At 35.4% G+C, this 22,293-nt stretch overlaps 1 protein-coding gene across 2 annotated transcripts; it reads left to right on the top strand.

Annotated features, from left to right (window-relative positions):
- The first annotated feature begins 51 nt into the window (after positions 1 to 51).
- Positions 52 to 20,300, top strand: decr1 (2,4-dienoyl CoA reductase 1, mitochondrial). 2 transcript variants are annotated; one of them, XM_034058588.2, is made up of 11 exons: positions 52 to 140; positions 476 to 625; positions 1,178 to 1,380; positions 1,814 to 1,871; positions 2,471 to 2,557; positions 4,632 to 4,779; positions 10,243 to 10,342; positions 12,181 to 12,253; positions 18,321 to 18,467; positions 18,687 to 18,749; positions 18,867 to 20,300. In XM_034058588.2, the coding sequence occupies exons 2-11, from the start codon at positions 539 to 541 to the stop codon at positions 18,924 to 18,926; spliced, it is 1,026 nt and encodes a 341-aa protein (XP_033914479.1). In that variant the 5' UTR covers positions 52 to 140; positions 476 to 538; the 3' UTR covers positions 18,927 to 20,300. The 2 variants fall into 2 exon arrangements, with proteins under 2 accessions (XP_033914479.1, XP_058868569.1); XM_059012586.1 differs by lacking the exon at positions 2,471 to 2,557.
- The last annotated feature ends 1,993 nt before the right edge of the window (positions 20,301 to 22,293 follow it).

Consider the following 22,293-nt stretch of genomic DNA (forward strand, 5'->3'; position numbering starts at 1 on the left):
TTAGTTTATTCTATATGCTAGGGGCCTGGCTTCCTCCTTCCGGTGATCTCCAACAACTCTCCAGTAATTCGACAGCGCCGCTTGCTGGAAGAAAAATGCAAAATGTCCAGGCAAGAGCAATACAATGCAATGTTCCCAAGGTAATTTTATTATAAATTACTGGATTTCAAAAATCACTCGCTCACAAACACTTTGTAAACAGTTTTTAACAATAAAGGTTACATTTGGTTATAGTACGCCATTGTTGTGCAAATTGTTATGCCCATGGGGAGGCGCCGAATAAAAGAGCCTATGCCACTAGCTGATATTGACTCAATAATTGAGTTTGTTGATTTCCACAGGAAACACTAACTTAAACGTGGCTGAAAATGGAAACCTAATTTCCTTTAGATATTCATAATTATTTTTCGCGTAACAAATACTGCTACAGCTGTGCAAAGCATAATATTTCTAATCTGTGTTTTTGTTTCATCAGTGTTGCTAATAAAGCTTTACAAATTTGAAGGCTTCTGGGAAAAGTCATCAACAGTTTAAAAACATGGCAGCGATGTTGTTTGGAAGGATTTCGAGTTGTTCATTAAATGTAAATTCAACAGCAGGATTAAGAATTATCTGTAACAAAAAGGTACGTTTTAAGTATTACGTCTCCCCCAAAAATGAAAGCTAAAGGTTTCTAACACTTTAAACGTTTTACAGTGAGGTCGTAGGCTGTGCCAATATTAAAGTTCAAAGTCAAGTCAGTGCTGTCCTTGGTCTCCCTGCACCCTACTGTTATTATTATTATTATTATTATTATTATTATTAGTAGTAGTAGTCGTAGTCGTAGTCGTATTTTAATTTAACCCCCTTGTATGAAGTACTTCCCGGGTGTCCTTATACTCTATCTAACAAACGAGGTCTAGATCATAAAAAGATTGTGGGAAACCTCCAGATCAATGTAGAACTGTGATATCTAACGGACAAACTTTTCTGTATACTGTAGTTAGTCGTACGAATTTGGCTTACTTTGTCTGCGTAAGGAAATGTCTGCCGGTGATTCCACTAGTCCAAGTTGATTTTGCTATGGCCCAACAGTACTGGTTCTACTGTATCACACATTTTGACAGCAAAAGCTTTTTTTAACAAGCGTTTCAATTATTATTGTTTTTTTTTTTTTTTTTGTTTTTTTTGTCCTTAGTGTTTTAGCAGTGGAACACAGGTTGCATGCCAAAGCAATGACCGGCCCCAAGCTAGATTCTTTCCACCTGCGGATGGAGTTATGTTGCCGGCTCAGGCTTTCAAGAATAAAGTAGCCTTCATCACAGGTGGAGGCACAGGGCTGGGGAAGGCAATGACAACAGCGTTCTCCAGTTTGGGTGCAGAGTGTGTGATTGCCAGTAGGTGGGTAAAATGTCGCTTTTAAGGCACTGAGGAGAGAGCTCTGTGGACCCCGCATCATTTCTTTCTTTCTTTCTTTCTTTCTTTCTTTCTTTCTTTCTTTCTTTCTTTCTTTCTTATTTTTTTGGTAGAAAAAATAGTTTAAATTCAGATACAGCCTTATATGTTAAGTTCTAATAATTTACCTATTAAACTTCACATAGAAATATATACGCTAGACTCGAGCATTAATATCAAAAAAGGAAATGGAAATATATCATGACTGTTCAGCTCAAATTAAACCTTTATCGGTGGCAATAGCTTGATTTGAGTTTCAAGTTTACAGAGTTACACTTTAAGTTTTATTTGGGGCTGTAGTTCAGGTATATTTGATATCTACGTAATTGTAATAGTTATTTTAATGTCAAAAGTATAAAACATTTTCTTCCCTCTCTAGAAAACTGGATGTCTTGAAGCAGACAGCTGAGGAAATTTCCAAGCAGACGGGAAACAAAGTAAAATAATTCAATGAATAAAAAGGCCAAACTTTTTATATACATCATGCATATAAACAAAAGGGAACTGTCATAAGAAAACTTTGAACTTCCCCCAGACACAAACATGGCTTCACTCGCTAATAATAACTAGATTGTTAACCAAAGATTTAAGTATATTTTAAAAATAGTACATTATAATATTCAGCCACTAGGTGGCTCTGAACACACAGTAAAATTCCCATTGCTGTATTTTTATTTATTTATTTATTTTTAAATTCTCATTCCAGGGTAAATCCGTGTTCAGGACACCTTGTTGATGTAGGATGAAATGAATAGAAACAAACATCCAAACAAAAATATGTATGAAGTAGTAAATGTATAGTATATGCTACCCCTGTACGTAGTAATAACTTTAACCACTATATTGCCATATTTTAGCATTTTTGTGGTTGGTATCAGGAGAGTGCTTTTTGCCATAGGCTTCACAGCTTCATCTTACTACTGAGGTTGGAATCCGTTCCAAATCTTACTTATTCTGTGTCTTATTTGAGAAACGTGCATTGAGAAATTAGTATTTTGTTTTTTGTTTTATATGTGTGGATTTTATTTGATTTTAGGTTCATGCAGTTCAGTGTGATGTGCGAGAACCAGATTCTGTACAAGCTGCTATAGCTGAACTCACTAAGGTTGCGGGACTTCCTGATGTATGTATTGATGTGTTTTAGCATGTCACACTTTTGCTTTTAATACGTTTTAAGACTGCTGAAACCACTGTTTGTCTATAAACAGGTTGTATCAGAAAATATTTAACACCTAAGATCTCACACTATCTACGATCTCCTCCTACCCCACTCTCATCTTGTCACTTTAATTTTATTTCCCTCTTCTATCAAACTTTTTTCTCATCCTTGTATTATTTATTTCTACCTTTTTGTTATCTATCTACTTTGCCTTTTACCACTCTTGCCTATGTGATCGATATGTGCAAATGATGAAACATATCTGACTCAAATCACTGGGTTATCATTTATGGTGCTTAGACTGTAAAAGCTGTTCTAATATGCAGTTTTCTTTTCCAGTCAATCTGTGTCTCTAATTACAACCAAAGTGTTAATAATCAGTACCCTCAATGTAACTGCCACTTTATTTAAAAGTTAATGGAGTTTGTTCAAATTTGTACATTAAATTGTTTTGTTGCCCTTGTATTAATGAATGCAGATCATGCCATTTTATGTTAAGGTGTTGATCCACATATATAGGCCTAATTGCACTAATGGAACCCATTAACTGCCATTAAAACAGATTTCCGTTTAGAATAGATTTAACCGCAATTATATCTTAGAGTAATAATAATACTTCTGCATGTTTGTTATCCATGTGGAAAATAATAATTTCAAATCAATGTTCTTACCTATTCGAACTACCATAATATCGTCTGGTATGTTTCTAGACTTGTATACTTCAATTTAGAATATGCAGATACAGTATATAAAAGAAGGCTGTGGATCAAAACTTCCTGGTACCTAATCACGTAATGTATTGTTTGGTAAACACACTTCAGTGGTTCAGCTGCAGTCAGACCATGTTGCAGTAGTTTATCTATAGCTTTGTATTACACAGGAACATTTCTAATTACAATTAGGGTTTTCGGTTTTAACTTGTAAACTCGATAAAACACCACCGGCACCAAAAATTATGACTCGGGCTTTACGTTATAAACACCGGGTAAAACACCACTAAGGCTTAGTCTGGTGATCTTCAAACCAGAGTTTTTTGACAATTTAAAAAAAAATCGGTGTGCATCATCAAATGAATACTCACACAAGAACTGCTAAGCAGTATAAAAATTGAAGGAGTGTGTGACGTTTAAGGTTGGTTCACACTGGGCATACGATTCAGACAGATGCTATGAATGGACGCAGGCTGTAGTTCACACTGAGTGATCTTTTCCCTGCGTTAGTTCATTCTCATTGGTTTAATAGTCATGCACACAGCCGCATTTAACTTAACACTGTATAACTGCAGCGCCTCTTTTTTATAAACAGCTGATCCTAAAAAAATAATTGTTGTGTGATTGACAGCAAATACCACCATTCAGTTTCATGGTAAAATCACTGACATTCGCTCAGACTTTGTTGAGCTGACCTGCTCAATTTAACCATCCCGCTTTCAGTAAACACTGTACGTAGGCTGCTGAGAGACACACATCAAACACAGTTTAAATTTCTGAGTTGTTAGTTTTCATTCCGATTATTTATCTGTTTATTTATGATACCGTATATGCTTAATTATTAGTTCTTTAGACATTTACTGCTACATCTATACAATTATAATTTATTTCAAATATTAAACAGTAAATTGTATTTTACTTGTAAAATTCTAAAGGAAGGAGAAAGGTGTGTGATTGGTTGAACTCGAGTGACAGTGACGCTGAGAAGTTGAAATCTACCAACTCGTCCGCAGCGTCTACGATTTGAATGCAAGGTGGTGCGTTCGTTGCGTCAGTCTGAATCGTATGCCCAGTGTGAACCAGCCTTTACATTTGTGTAGTCGCTACACTGATAGATACGGGGAGGATGAACTATCCAAAATGTTTAAGATGCGTTTTTTTTTTTTTTTTTTAACCAATATTATAAGAGTGCCTTACAATTTTAATATTTTATTTAGTTATATAATCTGTAATTTTTTAAATTTTATTTTCATATATAGTTTGTTTCTTCATATTTGGTGTTGATTATTCAGTTTCAGTTTTTAAATTCTTATACCTCGTTTTAATAGGTGGTGATAAATAATGCTGCTGGCAATTTCATCTCCCCATCTGAAGGACTCTCCCCAAATGCTTGGAGAACCATCACTGATATTGTTCTTAATGGCACTGCTTATGTAACACTTGGGATAGGAAAGCAGTTGATTAAAGCTAAAAAAGGTAAATTATTATTTTATTATTTGTTTGTTTAGCAGACGCCTTTATCCAAGGCGACTTACAGAGACTAGGGTGTGTGAACTAGGCATCAGCTGCAGAGTCACTTACAATTACGTCTCACCCGAAAGACGGAGCACAAGGAGGTTAAGTGACTTGCTCAGGGTCACACAATGAGTCAGTGGCTGAGGTGGGATTTGAACCGGGGACCTCCTGGTTACAAGACCTTTTCTTTAACCACTGGACCACACAGCCTCCCACACAGTGACATGAAAGCAAATATCCTGTGAAAAATGTTCTGTTTTGTTATATCTAAACCAATATTCAATTTGACAGGATTGTGGGCTATAGCGCTAGCTTAAATTCTATAAGAATGACAGCAGTAATACAGTTTTAAACATATTTACTGGGGAAGACAATGATCGATTTTATAATGTGTGTGTGTGTGTGTGTGTGCAGATCCTTAATCACTGTTTTGCAGTAGAATGATACTGGATTACATTATAAACCAATATGATGCAGTAGGGACCTGAAGTTATCTTTTGTTACAATTTGGTTATACATGAGTTCCTGACATGTAATTCCAAGTCTGTTGAAAAAATGTTGTTGTTGGTTTTGAGGTATTGTCTATTATCTATTCACAAGGATTACATTCATGGAGTTTATAGATTTATAGAATGTATGTCTGTTTTGTTGGATTAAATGAAGTTTGAAATTCATGCAAGTCCAGACTTTGGTTGCCAAGCTTTGTTAAATTTATTAAAAACAGATTTTTAAAAAGATTTTAGTTAATTATTGCTAAAATACATTTTTGTGATACCTTGCAGCCTTGCAACCCATAATATTATTTGTATTTAAGCGTGACCAGTTAAAATGAACATTGCATTAATCTCCAAATTTGACACATTTTCCAAAAAATACAGGGTTTTGTTACATCTTTTTTTAACCCTCATAAGGTAACCTGGGGTCCATTCAACCCCCACGGTGCTTTAGTATCAGTTATTATGTGGATCTAGTGACTTCCTTTTAGGTAGTTGTCAGGTACCCATCCAGTTACACTATGCAAAGGATAATTCTAGTCCAGGTAGCCTGGTTGAATTTCTCAAATTGTTTTAGGTTTGGGGTCCGTATGGACCCTAGGCGTAGTGTATCGGCGGGCATTGATGTCAGGCATGTCCGTATGCATATTTTCTACCACCCCCTCATCCAGTGCTTCAGTGCTCCAACGTTGTGACGCACAGCAAATCGGTAGGTGTGTTCAAGTGCCTGTAACTCCAAAATAGAGTTAGGAACACAGTCCTTTCCAATGATATCTCATGTGCCTGGATGACATGTTCCTAGAATAAACTACAGCGTCCAGAATACAGTGGTGCCTTCACTTGCTAGGAGACAGCTGTGCGCATTGGGCGTCTTATCCATTTTGCATAGCATGAACAACACATTATAACAAACGATGGCTAGAAGTAAAGAAAAAGCAAAATAAAGTGTTCATATATACATTTTCATTCATTCATTTACTCCAGTTAGATATATGTTGTTTTATTGCTGGGGTTCGGTTGGACCCCAGGTTACCAAGAAAGTCAGTTTTCCGACATGTCCTTATGAGGGTTAAAGGTATATCTCCAGTAATTGTAAGAAACCCATTTGTAAATAATTTATGAAACATTTCTGCGTAATTGGGGTAGGATTTAATTTACCCTTGTGTGCATTCATATTTGACCAAAAATACCGCCCTACCATAACCAAGTTATTTTTCTTAGACCTCTTCAGAGGTACAGTGTACTGCATATTAAAAAATGTCTGCAAATTCAAAAAAGACAATTCACCAAATGTGAATTTTAGAATGTGATTAACAGTGTTAGAAGTTATGAATGTCTTGCTCTCTCCTGGGACCATTAGAATAGTGATTGTACTCTGCATCAGCTTTGTATGAAAATGCATTTTTATCAGTGTCATTTGTCAGTTTCTATTAAAAAAAAAAAAAAAAAAAAAAAAAAAGTCTGAGAAGGCATCATGACATTGACAGCCTCTTGCATTGTAGTGAGGAATACAAATTTCCAGTTTCCATTAATCAGTATTATAGAAGGGTATCATCACTGTGTAGATTTATGTATGCTGTGTTAACTTTTTGAAAGTGGCCTTTTTTGGTTTGATTTATTCGTCTACATTTGCGAGAAATAGAGGCTGAGACTGCAGACACAGTGACAAATGTGCTTCTGAAATGATGACTGTCAACTACAACCACATTTTAAGTTCTGGGTCAGAGTGGGTAGAAATGGCAAAATTGATACATTCCCCACCCCCAGGTGTTTTGCATACCGTCAACACATTTTGGAGGTACCGCTGCACTTGAAAGACAGCTTGCTTATTAAAATAATTTGCATGTTTCAGACTGCTGTCTTCATACCAACACATGGAATACAAAATTGGTTTGAATGGGAGAAATGGGCAACACATGCTCAACCCAATGCATTCACCCTCCCCAATGCTTGTTGGCCAGTGGTGTGCATGCTGTACATTTCCGAATACAGCAGATAATTAATAAATTAGAACTGTTTGGCTTTCATGATTTTCATTTATAAAATGCAACAATAATTCAGTGATCAAAATAGCTTTGAAAAATAGCCTGCTTTGAAAGATTATGATGACCTTCCGAACAGCCTTAAAAGGTTGGAGGCTGTCAACATCAAACAAAATATTTGGCAGGACTCAAAACCTGTTCTTAAAGGTCTATAATACTTTAAGAACAGGTTTTGTGAGTGGGAAGGGGGATGGAAACTTTTCTTTCCAGATTTATGCATGGAATAAACCAAACCTGTCACGTATAACATATAGATACAAAGCTAAAGAAAATGTTGTTATATTTTTCACTGATTTATTTGCCACATACATCATAGCATATACTGTACTGGGGTTAGAAGCTCACACTAGTCATACCCAGTGCTGGGCTCTAGAACTCCCTATGTTTGAGTGTGAATAAGTGTGTCTTACCTGAGTCTGCAGGGTTACTATTAGGTGTTTTAAATGCAGCTATAGGGAATAACTAAAAAGGGGGCAAGTTTGCTTAAACTCTTTGGTCCTTATAATTTAAATGAAATACCTTATTCTCTGCAGGACTCTATGCAGTGCTAGTGTGAGTTTCTAACCATGCTGCATTCCTTTAGTAACTGGATCTCGCTTGTGGTTAGTTGGGCTGGGTCAGTGGTTTAACCTTTCTTAAAACTGTACAATTTTCATTCTACTGAATGGTACCACAGTTTCAATAAAAGGCAGAATACCAAACAGTAATTCTTAATACTTTTAATTACAAGTCCTTGGACACACAGAATATAAAGACAGTACTTGGGAATCTCTTCGGAAACACATTTATTCGCTTTCTGTTCAGCAAAGTTATAAATAATCCAAAACAGTCTGCGCTGTAGCCTAAATATTTATTACGTTACCATTTACTTCCCATCTGAACATAATTGTGTGCTATTGAAAATGTTTCCATCAAAAACATTTACTTCAAGATGAAACAATAATAACCTTTTTATTAAAGCCATCATAAAAGTGATCCAAAGAGGCTCGATATAACTTTGCACTTTCTGTAGGCTATTTTGTGTTTTCTTTCTTTGTTTTTTTTTCTTTGTACACAGATTTACTCTATCAAACACAAGAAAATAATTCAACCAACCGCTATTACTGTTACTAAAATGCAGCCGCGCCATAATATCAGAAACACTCCGTCAGAATCACACATGCATACAAGTGGATGCTAATTCTTAAACTAGTCATACTAAACTATGAGCTGCTAAACAAAAATGAAATATTTATGCACAGTGGTTTAGAGATAATATGAAATAGTTAAAATACATTCAAGATAATTCTTTTCTTTTACTTTAATTTTTATTTTTGCATTTCTGAGTCGTCCTGCGTACCCCCTATGACCCTTAGAAGTCACGTACCCCTTGTTGAAAAAACCCTGGGCAAGGTTATTCAACATGCTGTGTGTAGGTCATGGAATGCTCGTGTGTCATTGGATTCCTTTATCTAGGTGGTGGATTCAATTGGTGTACTGTAATACATTTTGTCTGGGAATATTCTTATACAACCAGAGGTCAGTAAAGTTTGAGAGTTTTTTTATTTTTATTATTTTTAGGTGAAAGCTTGTACTGTAGCAGCGACTGTTAGATTTCAGTCCAGTGTCTGTGTATATAGTGATACCTGAACTTTAGGATTACCGCATTTGATATAACAGCAGTAACTAATGTTTCAGTATGGCCAAATAAGAATATCAGTTTCAGGGATTTTTAATTTTTTTTAAACCATGATTAAGCACTAGTGACTCAAAGTTAGTGACCTGGGCTCCTTTATCTCCCACAGGCAGCCCAGATAAATAACAACGGAGAGTCCAGCTCTGCATGATTTTATTTCTTTACTGTATTCTGTTGTCTTTCCTGAGATTGGATCATCTGCTGACCCCTTTATGCCTTTTTCCACAAGTCATTCATGATCCTGAGTTGAACTTGGGGTTATGTTTCCATCTGCTGGATTTTTTTCCAAACATGAATTTCAGCCTTTGCCCTGAATTAACTTATCAGCATGATTATGACAATAGGAAGTAAAGCATATCATATGCGTCAACACGCAAGTAATAAAAACTACTACAATGCTCTGACATATGCATCACACACACGCCAGTTCCATTTAAGCAGTTCAGTTTTATTTGAACACGGATTTACTATGGGGTTAGGATGGAATTAATTTGATTGCAGATGAAAAAAATAGGTATTCGTATGCCATGGATTTTGGCTTCTGCCCTCTGGAACAACACCACAATCTACAAGTTTCTTCAGCACTCATATTTCAGATTAATAGTAGGGATTTTTTGGTTTTCATTTTTAGTAAATATTTACACTAATTGCAGTGCAACATTCACAAAGAAACCTAATCTAGACACCAACTCACACATTAAAAATGGTGTTATTTAAACTTTTTTTGAGATCGTGCTCCCCATTTTAATAAGCAACCACGAAAGCACTAAAATAAACTCTTCAAGTAATGACAAAGTGGTCCTATTTAAACTTTAATACAGATATATTATTCACTGAAATCAATAACTGTGTGTAAGGGGATTTCAGTTAATATTTCTGTTGAGTTTGAAACAGGTTTTGTTTATTAGGTACAACTACTGTCCAGGGGGTTGCAATTCAAAGCTACTCTAATTTGCTGGAAAAAAAAAATGAAAGTAAGCCAGCTAAGTGATAAAGGATGTGACTGCTTAACTCCTATCTTTATATTAGAAAAGAGTATTAAAAACATTGGCACAGGAATATTTGCTGTTGTATCGAATTATTTAAAATAAACATATATCAAACAATGTACTCTAGCTACAGCGTAAGGTTATAATAAATCAATCCAAATGTATTGAGGGTTTTTTTTTTTCATTGGGAAAAGTGTACATCTGTTGATTTTTATGATTTGTAGGTGCAGCTTTCTTGGCAATAACAACGATCTATGCAGAGAGTGGCTCCGGTTTTGTGGTACCTAGTGCTTCAGCAAAAGCAGGAATTGAAAGTCTGTGCAAGTATGTATTGAACAAATAAACACTAATATTTAATAGCTTTACTTTAATCTCTTTCATTCTTACTTTGTCACCATATGTTCTGTGTCATTAAATAAGAAACACATAAAACTAATGATGTGAGTAAGTTCTAGGAAGCGTGTGTTAACTTCATCCAATAAGAGCCTTATTAATAACATGTGCTCAATTGCTTCTCTTTCTTTCATGTCTAAAATTGAGTAAATCTACTTCACAAAATAGGTACTGATTATTCATAGAACCAAAGATGTGTACAAGACCAAATTATTTTTTATTCTGACTGTATTTGAAGTCCACTTAATGTCACATTTACAGTCATTAGCTAGCTAAGGTTTTGAACTTTCATTTGGGAATTACAGTTTATCTTGTATGCTAAATTTGGATTGGGGCAACTGGTGAGACTAGATATTGAAAAGAGATTGTTATTATCAGTAGTTTAACACCTTATAGAGTGAGATAAATTTAGCCTGACAGAAGTAAGGACTGGGTTCTTTCCTTTTCATCCTCACTTCTGAAAAAATAGGTAATCTTTGATGTTTTGCTTCTTTGTAGACGTGCTTGATATTTACTTTACATTTTAAGAGGAAAAAAAAATATCAGAGCATAAAACACACTTTCAACTTTTCTCATATCTACCACACCTGATCAAATTGTTCCTTAGAGGAAATCAGTGACAGGTTTCTGCTGCATAAAGGTGGAAAAGGTTACATTTAGGCTTTTTGGGGTTGTAAGGTAAATTGGTCCCCATAAATTGGGATTTTGCCTATGCCTCAAAAAAATAATTAGGATACAGATATTTTGCTATAAATCTTAAACATGTTGAGTTTGAGAAAGTTGATATAACATTGTATCACACCCAGTGCTCCAGATAAGGTTTTGGGTCATTGAGTAATTTACTCTACAATTTAGACACGATGTGAGTAAAATTTATTTTGGGGGAGTAAAAATGCAACCTTGAAGACATAAATACTTTCAATAAGTACTGTACATACTTTAATGCTAACTTATGGGGTATGCATTAACTACATCCTCACATTTTAACTGCTATGTTACTTTGAACTACAGTACAAAAGCTTGATCTTATAATAAAAACTTACCTTTCCTTATTTTCCATCTAAAAAAAAAAAATCAACAATGTCTTTTTCATAGCCGTTTAGTCCTGCCTTAATAATGTTAGAGTCTGCGAAGTTTCTCCTCTCGATGCAGTTAGCTGCGACTGCGTTCACCGAACCTCCTCCCACTAGTACTAGGCTGTTCGTTTTTATAGTTTTCTGTAAATCTTCCTTTCTTAGTCTCTTGTGCTCTCTCTCTCTCTTTCCAAAAACATATTTTTAAAACTGTACCGTTACTGCACTAATGTAAATAAAGGAATGATAATATTGTATTGCTTATTGATCATATTGCTATAGCAATAGATAGCATTCTGGCATAGGTAAATTGGTAGTTTAGGTTGAGGGGGACTAAGATGGTGCTGAGAAACCCTAAGGATCAAGAACCCAGTTGATGATTCACCACAAATATACATTGCAAGTGGATTAAACAGTACATTTTTTGTTATTTTAAACTGAAAAGTTTTGGATTTGCATCTTGGCCTGCAGCCAATATTTCCTAAGTGATTACTGCACTCTTCAATTACATTACATAGACGTTTGATACTATTTTTGTAAAAAAAAAAAAAAAAGTTCCTTAAAGACTAGAGGTATACTCTTTGAAAATATGACCCTTTTTGTCAATCTTTATTTGCCTCTGCTGACAAGTGCAATAATAAGTACTTTGGGGGGGAAAAGTTTGAAAAACTGAATGTTTTTGTATTTTTGTTGCAGATCACTTGCTGCAGAATGGGGGAGGTATGGTATGAGGTTTAACGTGATACAGCCTGGGCCAATCCCAACCAAGGTATGTTTAAGAGTTCCTGTGCACACTTTAAACTGATCATATCAATTATGTCAATGTTACTTGTATACTATTGTTAGTATGTACAGCTGTGGCCAAAAGTTTTGCATCACCCTATAAAATTAACTAATTGAAACCTGCTGAAATAATTTTACGTTAACATATTAAATCTCCGTCAACCAGTTCAAAGCGTGTCAACCCCTGAGGTGGGTCGCTGGGACCTGGGTACGACCCAGGTACGTGGTTTCATACTACAAGAGATTGTGACCCATGTAGCCAGAACCTGGGGCCAGACTCGGGTAGGAGTGCCAGTGTGAAAGGGGCTTTACATACTGCTTTGTACTTTTCCATATACTCAAAGAAAAACTGATGACAACTGAAAAATGTGATATTTCAAAATCTAACATAAAATACTGTACTACAATTATGGCTTCCGGTAGACACTTACAATATCATTTTGTAGTTTACATGATGTTAAATGTTTTTATATATATATATATATATATATATATATATATATATATATATATATATATATATATTATATATATATATATATATATATATATATAGTACTGTGCAAAAGTTTTAGGCAGGTGTGAAAAAATGCTGTAAAGTAAGAATGCTTTCAAAAATAGACATGTTAATAGATTATATTTATCAATTAACTAAATGCAAAGTGAGTGAACAGAAGAAAAATCTAAATCAAATCCATATTTGGTGTGACCACCCTTTGCCTTCAAAACTTCGCAATCGGAAGATGTCCAGCAGTGCCATCAGCTCAGAATTGGCAGACAAAAAATTTGAAATATTTAACTGTAGCAGAAAACAGTGGGACCCTGGTACACCAATCTACTGTCCGGAGAAGTCTGGTCAGAAGTGGCCTTCATGGAAGACTTGCAGCCAAAAAGCCATACCTCCGACGTGGAAACAAGGCCAAGCGACTCAACTATGCACGAAAACACAGGAACTGGGGTGCAGAAAAATGGCAGCAGGTGCTCTGGACTGATGAGTCAAAATTTGAAATATTTGGCTGTAGCAGAAGGCAGTTTTTCGCCGAAGGGCTGTAGCGCGGTACACGAATGAGTGTCTGCAGGCAACAGTGAAGCATGGTGGAGGTTCCTTGCAAGTTTGGGGCTGCATTTCTGCAAATGGAGTTGGGGATTTGGTCAGAATTAATGGTCTCCTCAATGCTGAGAAGTACAGGCAGATACTTATCCATCATGCAATACCATCAGGGAGGCATGTGATTGGCCCCAAATTTATTCTGCAGCATGACAACGACCCCAAACATACAGCGAAAGTCATTAAGAACAATCTTCAGCGTAAAGAAGAACAAGGAGTCCTGGAAGTGATGGTATGACCCCCATAGAGCCCTGATCTCAACATCATCGAGTCTGCCTGGGATTACATGAAGAGGGAGAAGCAACTGAGGCTGCCTAAATCCACAGAAGAACTGTGGTTAGTTCTCCAAGATGTTTGGGCCAACCTACCTGCCGAGTTCCTTCAAAAACTGTGTGCAAGTGTACCTAGAAGAATTGATGCTGTTTTGAAGGCAAAGGGTGGTCACACCAAATATGGATTTGATTTAGATTTTTCTTCTGTTCACTCACTTTGCATTTAGTTAATTGATAAATATAATCTATTATTAACATGTCTATTTTTGAAAGCATTCTTACGTTACAGCATTTTTTCACACCTGCCTAAAACTTTTGCACAGTACTGTATATATATATATATATATATATATATATGTATATATATATATATATATATGTATATATATATATATATATATATATATATATATATATATATATATATATATATATATATATATATATATATATATATATATACAGTGCCTTGCAAAAGTATTCAGACCCCTGACCAATTCTCTCATATTACTGAATTACAAAGGGTACATTGAAATTTCGTTCTGTTTGATATTTTATTTCAAAACACTGAAACTCAAAATCAGTTATTGTAAGGTGACATTGGTTTTATGTTGGGAAATATTTTTAAGAAAAAAAAAAAACTGAAATATCTTGCTTGCATAAGTATTCAACCCCTGTGCTGTGGAAGCTCCCAGTTTACACCGATGAAAGAAATTGCCCTAACGAGGACACAATTACCTTACCATTGGCCTCCACCTGTGAACCATTAAAGTTGCTGTCACATTTTCTGGATAAAAACCCCACTGTTGAAGGATCATTGGTCAGGCTGTGAATCTGAAGGAAAATGAAGACCAAAGAGCATTCTACAGAAGTTTGAGATAAAGTAATACAAATGCATAGATTAGGGAAAGGGTACAAAATAATATCCAAGTGTTTGGATATCCCAGTGAGCACAGTTGGATCAATAATCAGGAAGTGGAAGCTGCATCACACCACCCAGGCACTGCCAAGAAAAGGCCGTCCCTCAAAACTCAACGCTCAAACAAGAAGGAGACTTGTGAGAGAAGCCACAGAGAGGCCAACAATCACTTTGAAGGAGCTACAGAGTTCAGTGGCTGGGAGTGGAGTAATGGTGCACCAGTCAACCATATCAAGAGCTCTGCATAACACTGGCCTGTATGGGAGGGTGGCAAGAAAGAAGCCGTTACTCAAAAAGTACCATCTGAAAGCACGTCTGGAGTTTGCCAGAAAGCATGAGAGTGACCCAGCTGTGATGTGGGAAAAGGTTTTGTGGTCAGATGAGACCAAGATAGAGCTTTTTGGCCAAAACTTAAAGCGCTATGTGTGGCGCAAACCTAATACTTCCTATGTCTCAAAACACACCATCCCTACAGTGAAGTATGGTGGTGGCAGCATCATGCTGTGGGGATGCTTCTCATCAACAGGGACTGGGCATCTTGTTAGAAGAGAACCTGCTTCAGTCCGCTAAAAAACTGAAGCTTGGGAGGAAATTCACCTTTCAGCAGGACAATGATCCCAAGCACAAGGCCAAAGCAACATTGGAGTGGCTCAAGAACAAAAAGGTGAATGTCCTACAGTGGCCGAGTCAAAGTCCTGATCTCAATCCCATTGAGAATCTGTGGCACTATTTGAAAATTGCGGTCCACAAGCGTCGTCCAACCAACCTGAACAATCTGCCAAGAAGAATGGGCCAAAATCACTCTGACACTGTGTGCAAAGCTGGTACATACTTACCCCAATAGACTTAAATCTGTTATTGCAGCGAAAGGTGGCTCTACCAAATATTAATGTGTGGGGGTTGAATACTTATGCAAGCAAGATATTTCAGTTTTTTATTTTTCTTAAAAATATTTCCCAACATAAAACCAATGTCACCTTACAATTATTGATTTTGAGTTTCAGTGTTTTAAAATAAAATATCAAACAGAACGAAATTTCAATGTAATTTGTAATTCAGTAATATGAGAGAATTGGTCAGGGGTCTGAATACTTTTGCAAGGCACTGTGTATGTGTGTGTGTGTGTGTGTGTATATATATATATATATATATATATATATATATATATATATATATATATATACAGACGTGCTCAAATTTGTTGGTACCCTTACAGCTCATTGAAATAATGCTTCATTCCTCCTGAAAAGTGATGACATTAAAAGCTATTTTATCATGTATACTTGCATGCCTTTGGTATGTCATAGAATAAAGCAAAGAAGCTGTGAAAAGAGATGAATTCTTGCTTATTCTACAAAGATATTCTAAAATGGCCTGGACACATTTGTTGGTACCCCTTAGAAAAGATAATAAATAATTGGATTACAGTGATATTTCAAACTAATTAGTTTCTTTAATTAGTATCACACATGTCTCCAATCTTGTAATCAGTCATTCAGCCTATTTAAATGGAGAAAAGTAGTCACTGTGCTGTTTGGTATCATTGTGTGCACCACACTGAACATGGACCAGAGAAAGCAAAGGAGAGAGTTGTCTGAGGAGATCAGAAAGAAAATAATAGATAAGCATGGTAAAGGTAAAGGCTACAAGACCATCTCCAAGCAGCTTGATGTTCCTGTGACAACAGTTGCAAATATTATTAAGAAGTTTAAGGTCCATGGAACTGTAGCCAACCTCCCTGGGCGCGGCCGCGAGAGGAAAATCGACCCCAGAGTGAACAGAAGGATAGTGCGAATGGTAGAAAAAGAACCAAGGATAACTGCCAAAGAGATACAAGCTGAACTCCAAGGTGAAGGTACGTCAGTTTCTGATCGCACCATCCGTCGCTTTTTGAGCGAAAGTGGGCTCCATGGAAGAAGACCCAGGAGGACTCCACTTTTGAAAGAAAAACATAAAAAAGCCAGACTGGAATTTGCTAAAATGCATATTGACAAGCCACAATCCTTCTGGGAGAATGTCCTTTGGACAGATGAGTCAAAACTGGACCTTTTTGGCAAGTCACATCAACTCTATGTTCACAGATGAAAAAATGAAGCTTTCAAAGAAAAGAACACCATACCTACAGTGAAACATGGAGGAGGCTCGTTATGTTTTGGGGCTGCTTTGCTGCGCCTGGCACAGGGTGCCTTGAATCTGTGCAGGGCACAATGAAATCTCAAGACTATCAAGGCATTCTGGAGTGAAACGTACTGCCCAGTGTCAGAAAGCTCTGTCTCAGTCGCAGGTCATGGGTCCTCCAACAGGATAATGACCCAAAACACACAGCTAAAAGCACCCAAGAATGGATAAGAACAAAACATTGGACTATTCTGAAGTGGCCTTCTATGAGTCCTGATCTGAATCCTATCGAACATCAATGGAAAGAGCTGAAACTTGCAGTCTGGAGAAGGCACCCATCAAACCTGAGACAGCTGGAGCAGTTTGCTCAGGAAGAGTGGGCCAAACTACCTGTTAACAGATGCAGAAGTCTCATTGAGAGCTACAGAAAACGTTTGATTGCAGTGATTGCCTCTAAAGGTTGTGCAACAAAATATTATGTTAGCGGTCCCATCATTTTTGTCCATGCCATTTTCATTTGTTTTATTATTTACAATATTATGTTGAATAAAAAATCAAAAGCAAAGTCTGATTTCTATTAAATATGGAATAAACAATGGTGGATGCCAATTACTTTTGTCAGTTTCAAGTTATTTCAGAGAAAATTGTGCATTCTTCGTTTTTTGTGGAGGGGTACCAACAAATTTGAGCACGTCTGTATTTTTTTTCTCAATCCTAAAATTCTAGGTGATACAAAACTTTTGGCCATAGCTGTAGACTGCCACTCCATGGCACATGGGTACCCCATGATTGAAATGCTAATCAAATGGAAGATTCAGATCCTTGAATTTCCTATGGAAAGTATAGAAATTTGCTGTAAACCTAACCACAGTAGTCTCAAACTAAACTATAGACTAAACCATTCTAAACCATTCCAATTCAATTAAATGCATGCTTTTAGATGCTGTAGCAACAAAATCCTTCTATGATGAGTGTGTAAAACTAGACAAGGCTTGTTGAGTAAGGTGCAGATTAGAGTCAATACTCTGAACAGATTAGTGATCAGAACAGGGTCCAGTACCAACTCGTTCTAATTACAAAGACTGTAACATACTGCTGGCCAAGTGATAGCCATAGTGAATAACATTTTATATATATCTTTTTTGGTGAACAGTTAGTTATTTATTTTTAATTTTTTTTAATTTTACAAATGAACAAATGAAGTATACGGATACAGATATATTTTTTTAATGGCATGAAAGCAGTATATATTACTGGATACTATATACAGACTAATTATTACTTTTATATAGTATTTCTTTAGATTTTTTTAAGTCAAATATCAGTTCATTACATTTTTGTGTTTTAAACTTTTTATTTATTTATCCAGAACTATAAAAAAAACAAAAACATCAATGATTTTGTTTGTGTGTATATAGTAATACTAAAATAAACTTATACAATTGTTCAAAAGCTATTTTGACATGAAGTCTTTCTCACTGTCATTGAAAACAATAAGAAAGACTTGTATTCTAAAAGTATTATTATTATTATTATTATTATTATTATTATTATTATTATTATTATTATTATTATTATTATTATTATTAATACTACTACTACTACTACTACTATGGATTGTCTGTTTGTTTGGAAGGGTGCCTTTAGTCGTCTTGACCCAACTGGAATGTTTGAGAAGACAATGATAGATAGGATACCAACAGGGCGCTTGGGTACTCCTGGAGAAATAGCAAACCTGGCTACATACCTCTGCAGTGACTATGCCAGCTGGGTGTCTGGAGCAGTAAGTTCCCATTGTTTTTCCTCCTGAAAGATTTGATCACGTTGATTATCTATTAAAAAGAAATTGAATAAGGTGTATTCTAAAATAGTTCTTTCCAGTTCAGATATTTATCTCACTTGACAGCATTGCTTGACACTCATCTTATGCATATTTTTAGTGACAGCTGTACTATATGCTTCCAGGAAATGGCATACCATTGACTTGTAATGTGTTTTATAGGTGATTAGAATGGATGGTGGAGAATATGTTTCCATGGCTGGTGAATTCAATGAACTTAGAAAGGTAATGGAGTTTCTGTTTGTATTATACACAAATGACTTCAATTTCAATTCAGACGTAATGAGATTTTAACCATATTGTTTGTGCTTTTATTTTATTTAATTTTTTTGTTTTTTTAAGGTAACGACTGAACAGTGGGCTATGTTGGAGCAAATGATCAGAAAAACCAAGGACTCATAAGAACAATGCCTTTTTAATCTATGTGAAGAGCATCATGTTACTAATAAACACTTTTCTGATTATTGTTCTTTTGTTTGTGTGTATTTAATCAAAGGCCCAAACCTTTAAAACATTTTTATTTTTTAAATAAGAACCTCATTTAACCTCATATTTGTTAAATAATTGTGGATTGCTTCTTTACTTTTTGTGTGAAAGTAAGCATTGATTTACATTTAACATGTCAGCCACTAACTTTTAAATGGAGGTTGTTTTAAACTACTAATTGTTATTATTTTAAGAACATAATGCATAACATTATGGGCAGCAGTGTGGAGTAGTGGTTAGGGCTCTGGACTCTTGACCGGAGGGTTGTGGGTTCAATCCCAGGTGGGGGACACTGCTGCTGTACCCTTGAGCAATGTACTTTACTTAGATTGCTCCAGTAAAAACCCAACTGTATAAATGGGTAATTGTATTAAAAAAAATAATGTGGTATCTTGTAACAATTGTAAGTCACCCTGGATAAGGGCGTCTGCTAATAAATAAATAATAATAACCCTAACTGGGAAACACTTTGTAATCTGTTAATTATTTTCCCAAAACTGGTACTTTCAAACATTTCTTGAAGCCTTTATCATTTCATATGTTTTTTGTTTTTTTTTTTTTGTTTGTTTTTTTTTTAACTTACCAGTGAATAGTTGGTTGCTGTGTAGTATGTAATAATATGGTTTCTGTGGGGAAAATGTAACATGATGAGAAAAAAACAAAAAAACATGTAGAATTTTACCATTTCATATCTGTTTGGCAGAACCATGGTTTATGAAGTGTGCATTCGATGTTTATGCTGGTTAGATCCAGTAAGATGCAGTATCTCTGGCACAGCTCAATTGCCATGAGTGTCATCAGGCCTCATTAAGTTATATAATGTGGGCTGAGCTTGAAGCTGTTTTTATCAGGCCTGCCTAATGGCCTAACCTGTGGTATACTACTCGCAAAGTCAACACTGAGTATCACAAAAAACAACAAACCACTGACCAGAAAATTCTCAGAACTTACTTGACCCCCTTATTTCACTATCGGCAAGCATGCTTTGGGGACTCCAAACAAGCATAAACAAGTAATACATTGGGTTGTATTTCACTTCATTCAATCCTATTGAAAAAGGAGGAACTGCCTCTGCTCTACTGGCTAGATGTTTGTGACATGATATTAGCTTTGAAAAAATAACAGGCATGGGATTAAATCTATTAAATAGTGATATATATAATGTGATAAAAGTTTGCAATATTAAACAGCTGTTTTTGATCGTTCTGATGAGTACCTTATCTATTACATATTGAAACTGTCATATCTTTGTACCATGAATTTTCTAATAAAATGTTGTTTTTAAAATCACAGGAGTTGTCGTGACTGACATAGTTATTTCTTGTTGTATTAAAGTTCATGCTTGAGAGAATAAGCACCATAAGTTAGGCAGGATTTAGCAAAAGTCATACACACAATGCTTCTATTTTACAAATCATGCTGGAGAAATGTTTATACTGGTGGAGGTCCTAAATAAATTATAAATAATTGTTGTTTGATGTTACTTGCTTGTTGTATATGGTTAAATTTATTTTATTCATCTTAAAAAAACAATTAAAATATTTTGTTATATCATACAGTTTATAATAGAAAACAGTTGAAAGGCAGCATACAGTAACTATAAAATGCAACACAAACAAAAATGTGTGCTATCCTCAGTCCTTTTATTAGTACTTTATTACATGTCCACAACAGAGAAGCTGGACCAGTGAAATGCAGGGTCGGTGTATATTTCTTCTTGCTGTTTTGTAACCCATAATTGTAGTTTTAGTACTTGTGTCCCCCAGAAAAAGCTGCAATACTATTAGTCAGGTTATATAATCATGCTCTTTGGCAGAGCTCCCCATTATACTGCTTTTGGCTTGGGTTCTTTTGGTTATCAAGGGTCATTGTCCTGAAGTTCTACACAAGCTTGATTGAACATTGAGCCAGATTTATCAAGGTATTCTCTACAGAGACATTTTCACTACTTTTTGGAACGAAAAATAAAACATTAACATAAATAGTAACAAGCAACTCAAAATCTTAAATGAAGTTTGCAATAGTGTGCCTAATTTCTTTCTTTGCATTTTACTGAAACAACAGTTTATTTTTTCCATTAAAAATCGTGTCGTTCTGTATCTGTTAATAAGCCTGTTACATTCTGTTACTTGTGTGTCTAGGGGTGTTGTTAGAACTCATTCACACAAACCCTGGCTCAAAAGCAGAAATCATAAACAGGTCCGACATTCTTTAAGTAATTGTTTATTAGTGTTGGAGAATGATAAGGTGATCCCACAGTAAAATCCTGTGGGGGTCAATGCACATGAACAGGCATATCCATGATACAGAATAAGGATTATTACAGATTTACGCTAATCCGAAGCACAATAAACCAAATTGAACTTCTGTATCATCTGAACCATGCTGTTGCTATGAAATGCACATTGATATCAGCTGTAGAAAACAAAACCATACCATAGTTCTGTGATTACTGTTTAAAACATTTACAGCTGGCTTTGTGTCCTGTACAAATGGTTAGTAATGTTTAATTCAATAATAGTGTAAGTGTTTTGTTTTCTGTAGTCATACCAAGTTCTTAGTATATTACCTAATTCAATAATTCCATTATGATGTTGGAAGTGGAACTGCTAATGAATGAGCTACAGATGCAGCAGATAAAGAAATATGTGGGTGTAGAACACTCAGACCGAACAAGTAAATATACACCTCAGAAGTCCTTTGAAGCTTCACTTTTTAAATCTCTGTTCGATAAATAAACCACACTCCACACTGGTACAAGAATCAAGGTTCAAGCAATCAATGCTTAAAAAAAAAAAAGAAAATAGTAAAGACACACCACAAAACACAACAGACTTTGTAATGTTATGTTGAGCAATATTTAATTCCAGGTTACACAGTGAGTCTGGTGTAAAACATAGTGCAGCTAGTCACTCGGTACAGTGCAAATGGTTTGACAATACTTTGGAAGTTGGGCTATTCATAGGTGACATGTCATAGCCAATTCTTCAGATATTTATGAGAATGTGTGACTAATTAATAATTACTGATTAGGCCTAACCTTTGGCAAGGCTGTGCATTACAAAATACATAATATTGTCAGTTTACATAACCTTCCGCTACTTATATATATATATATATATATATATATATATATTTGCCACAGATGCCCCTGTTAATTACATTTTATTTTTAAGATATTATTGCTTTGGCTAAAAGATTCTCAGGCAGAAAATTGTTACTGGTGTCAATAAGATACAACTTCTAAATACAGCAGATATTACCGATGATATAGTATTCAGCA

The sequence above is a fragment of the Acipenser ruthenus genome, chromosome 3 (assembly GCF_902713425.1).
Source record: "Acipenser ruthenus chromosome 3, fAciRut3.2 maternal haplotype, whole genome shotgun sequence".
NCBI lineage: Eukaryota > Metazoa > Chordata > Actinopteri > Acipenseriformes > Acipenseridae > Acipenser > Acipenser ruthenus.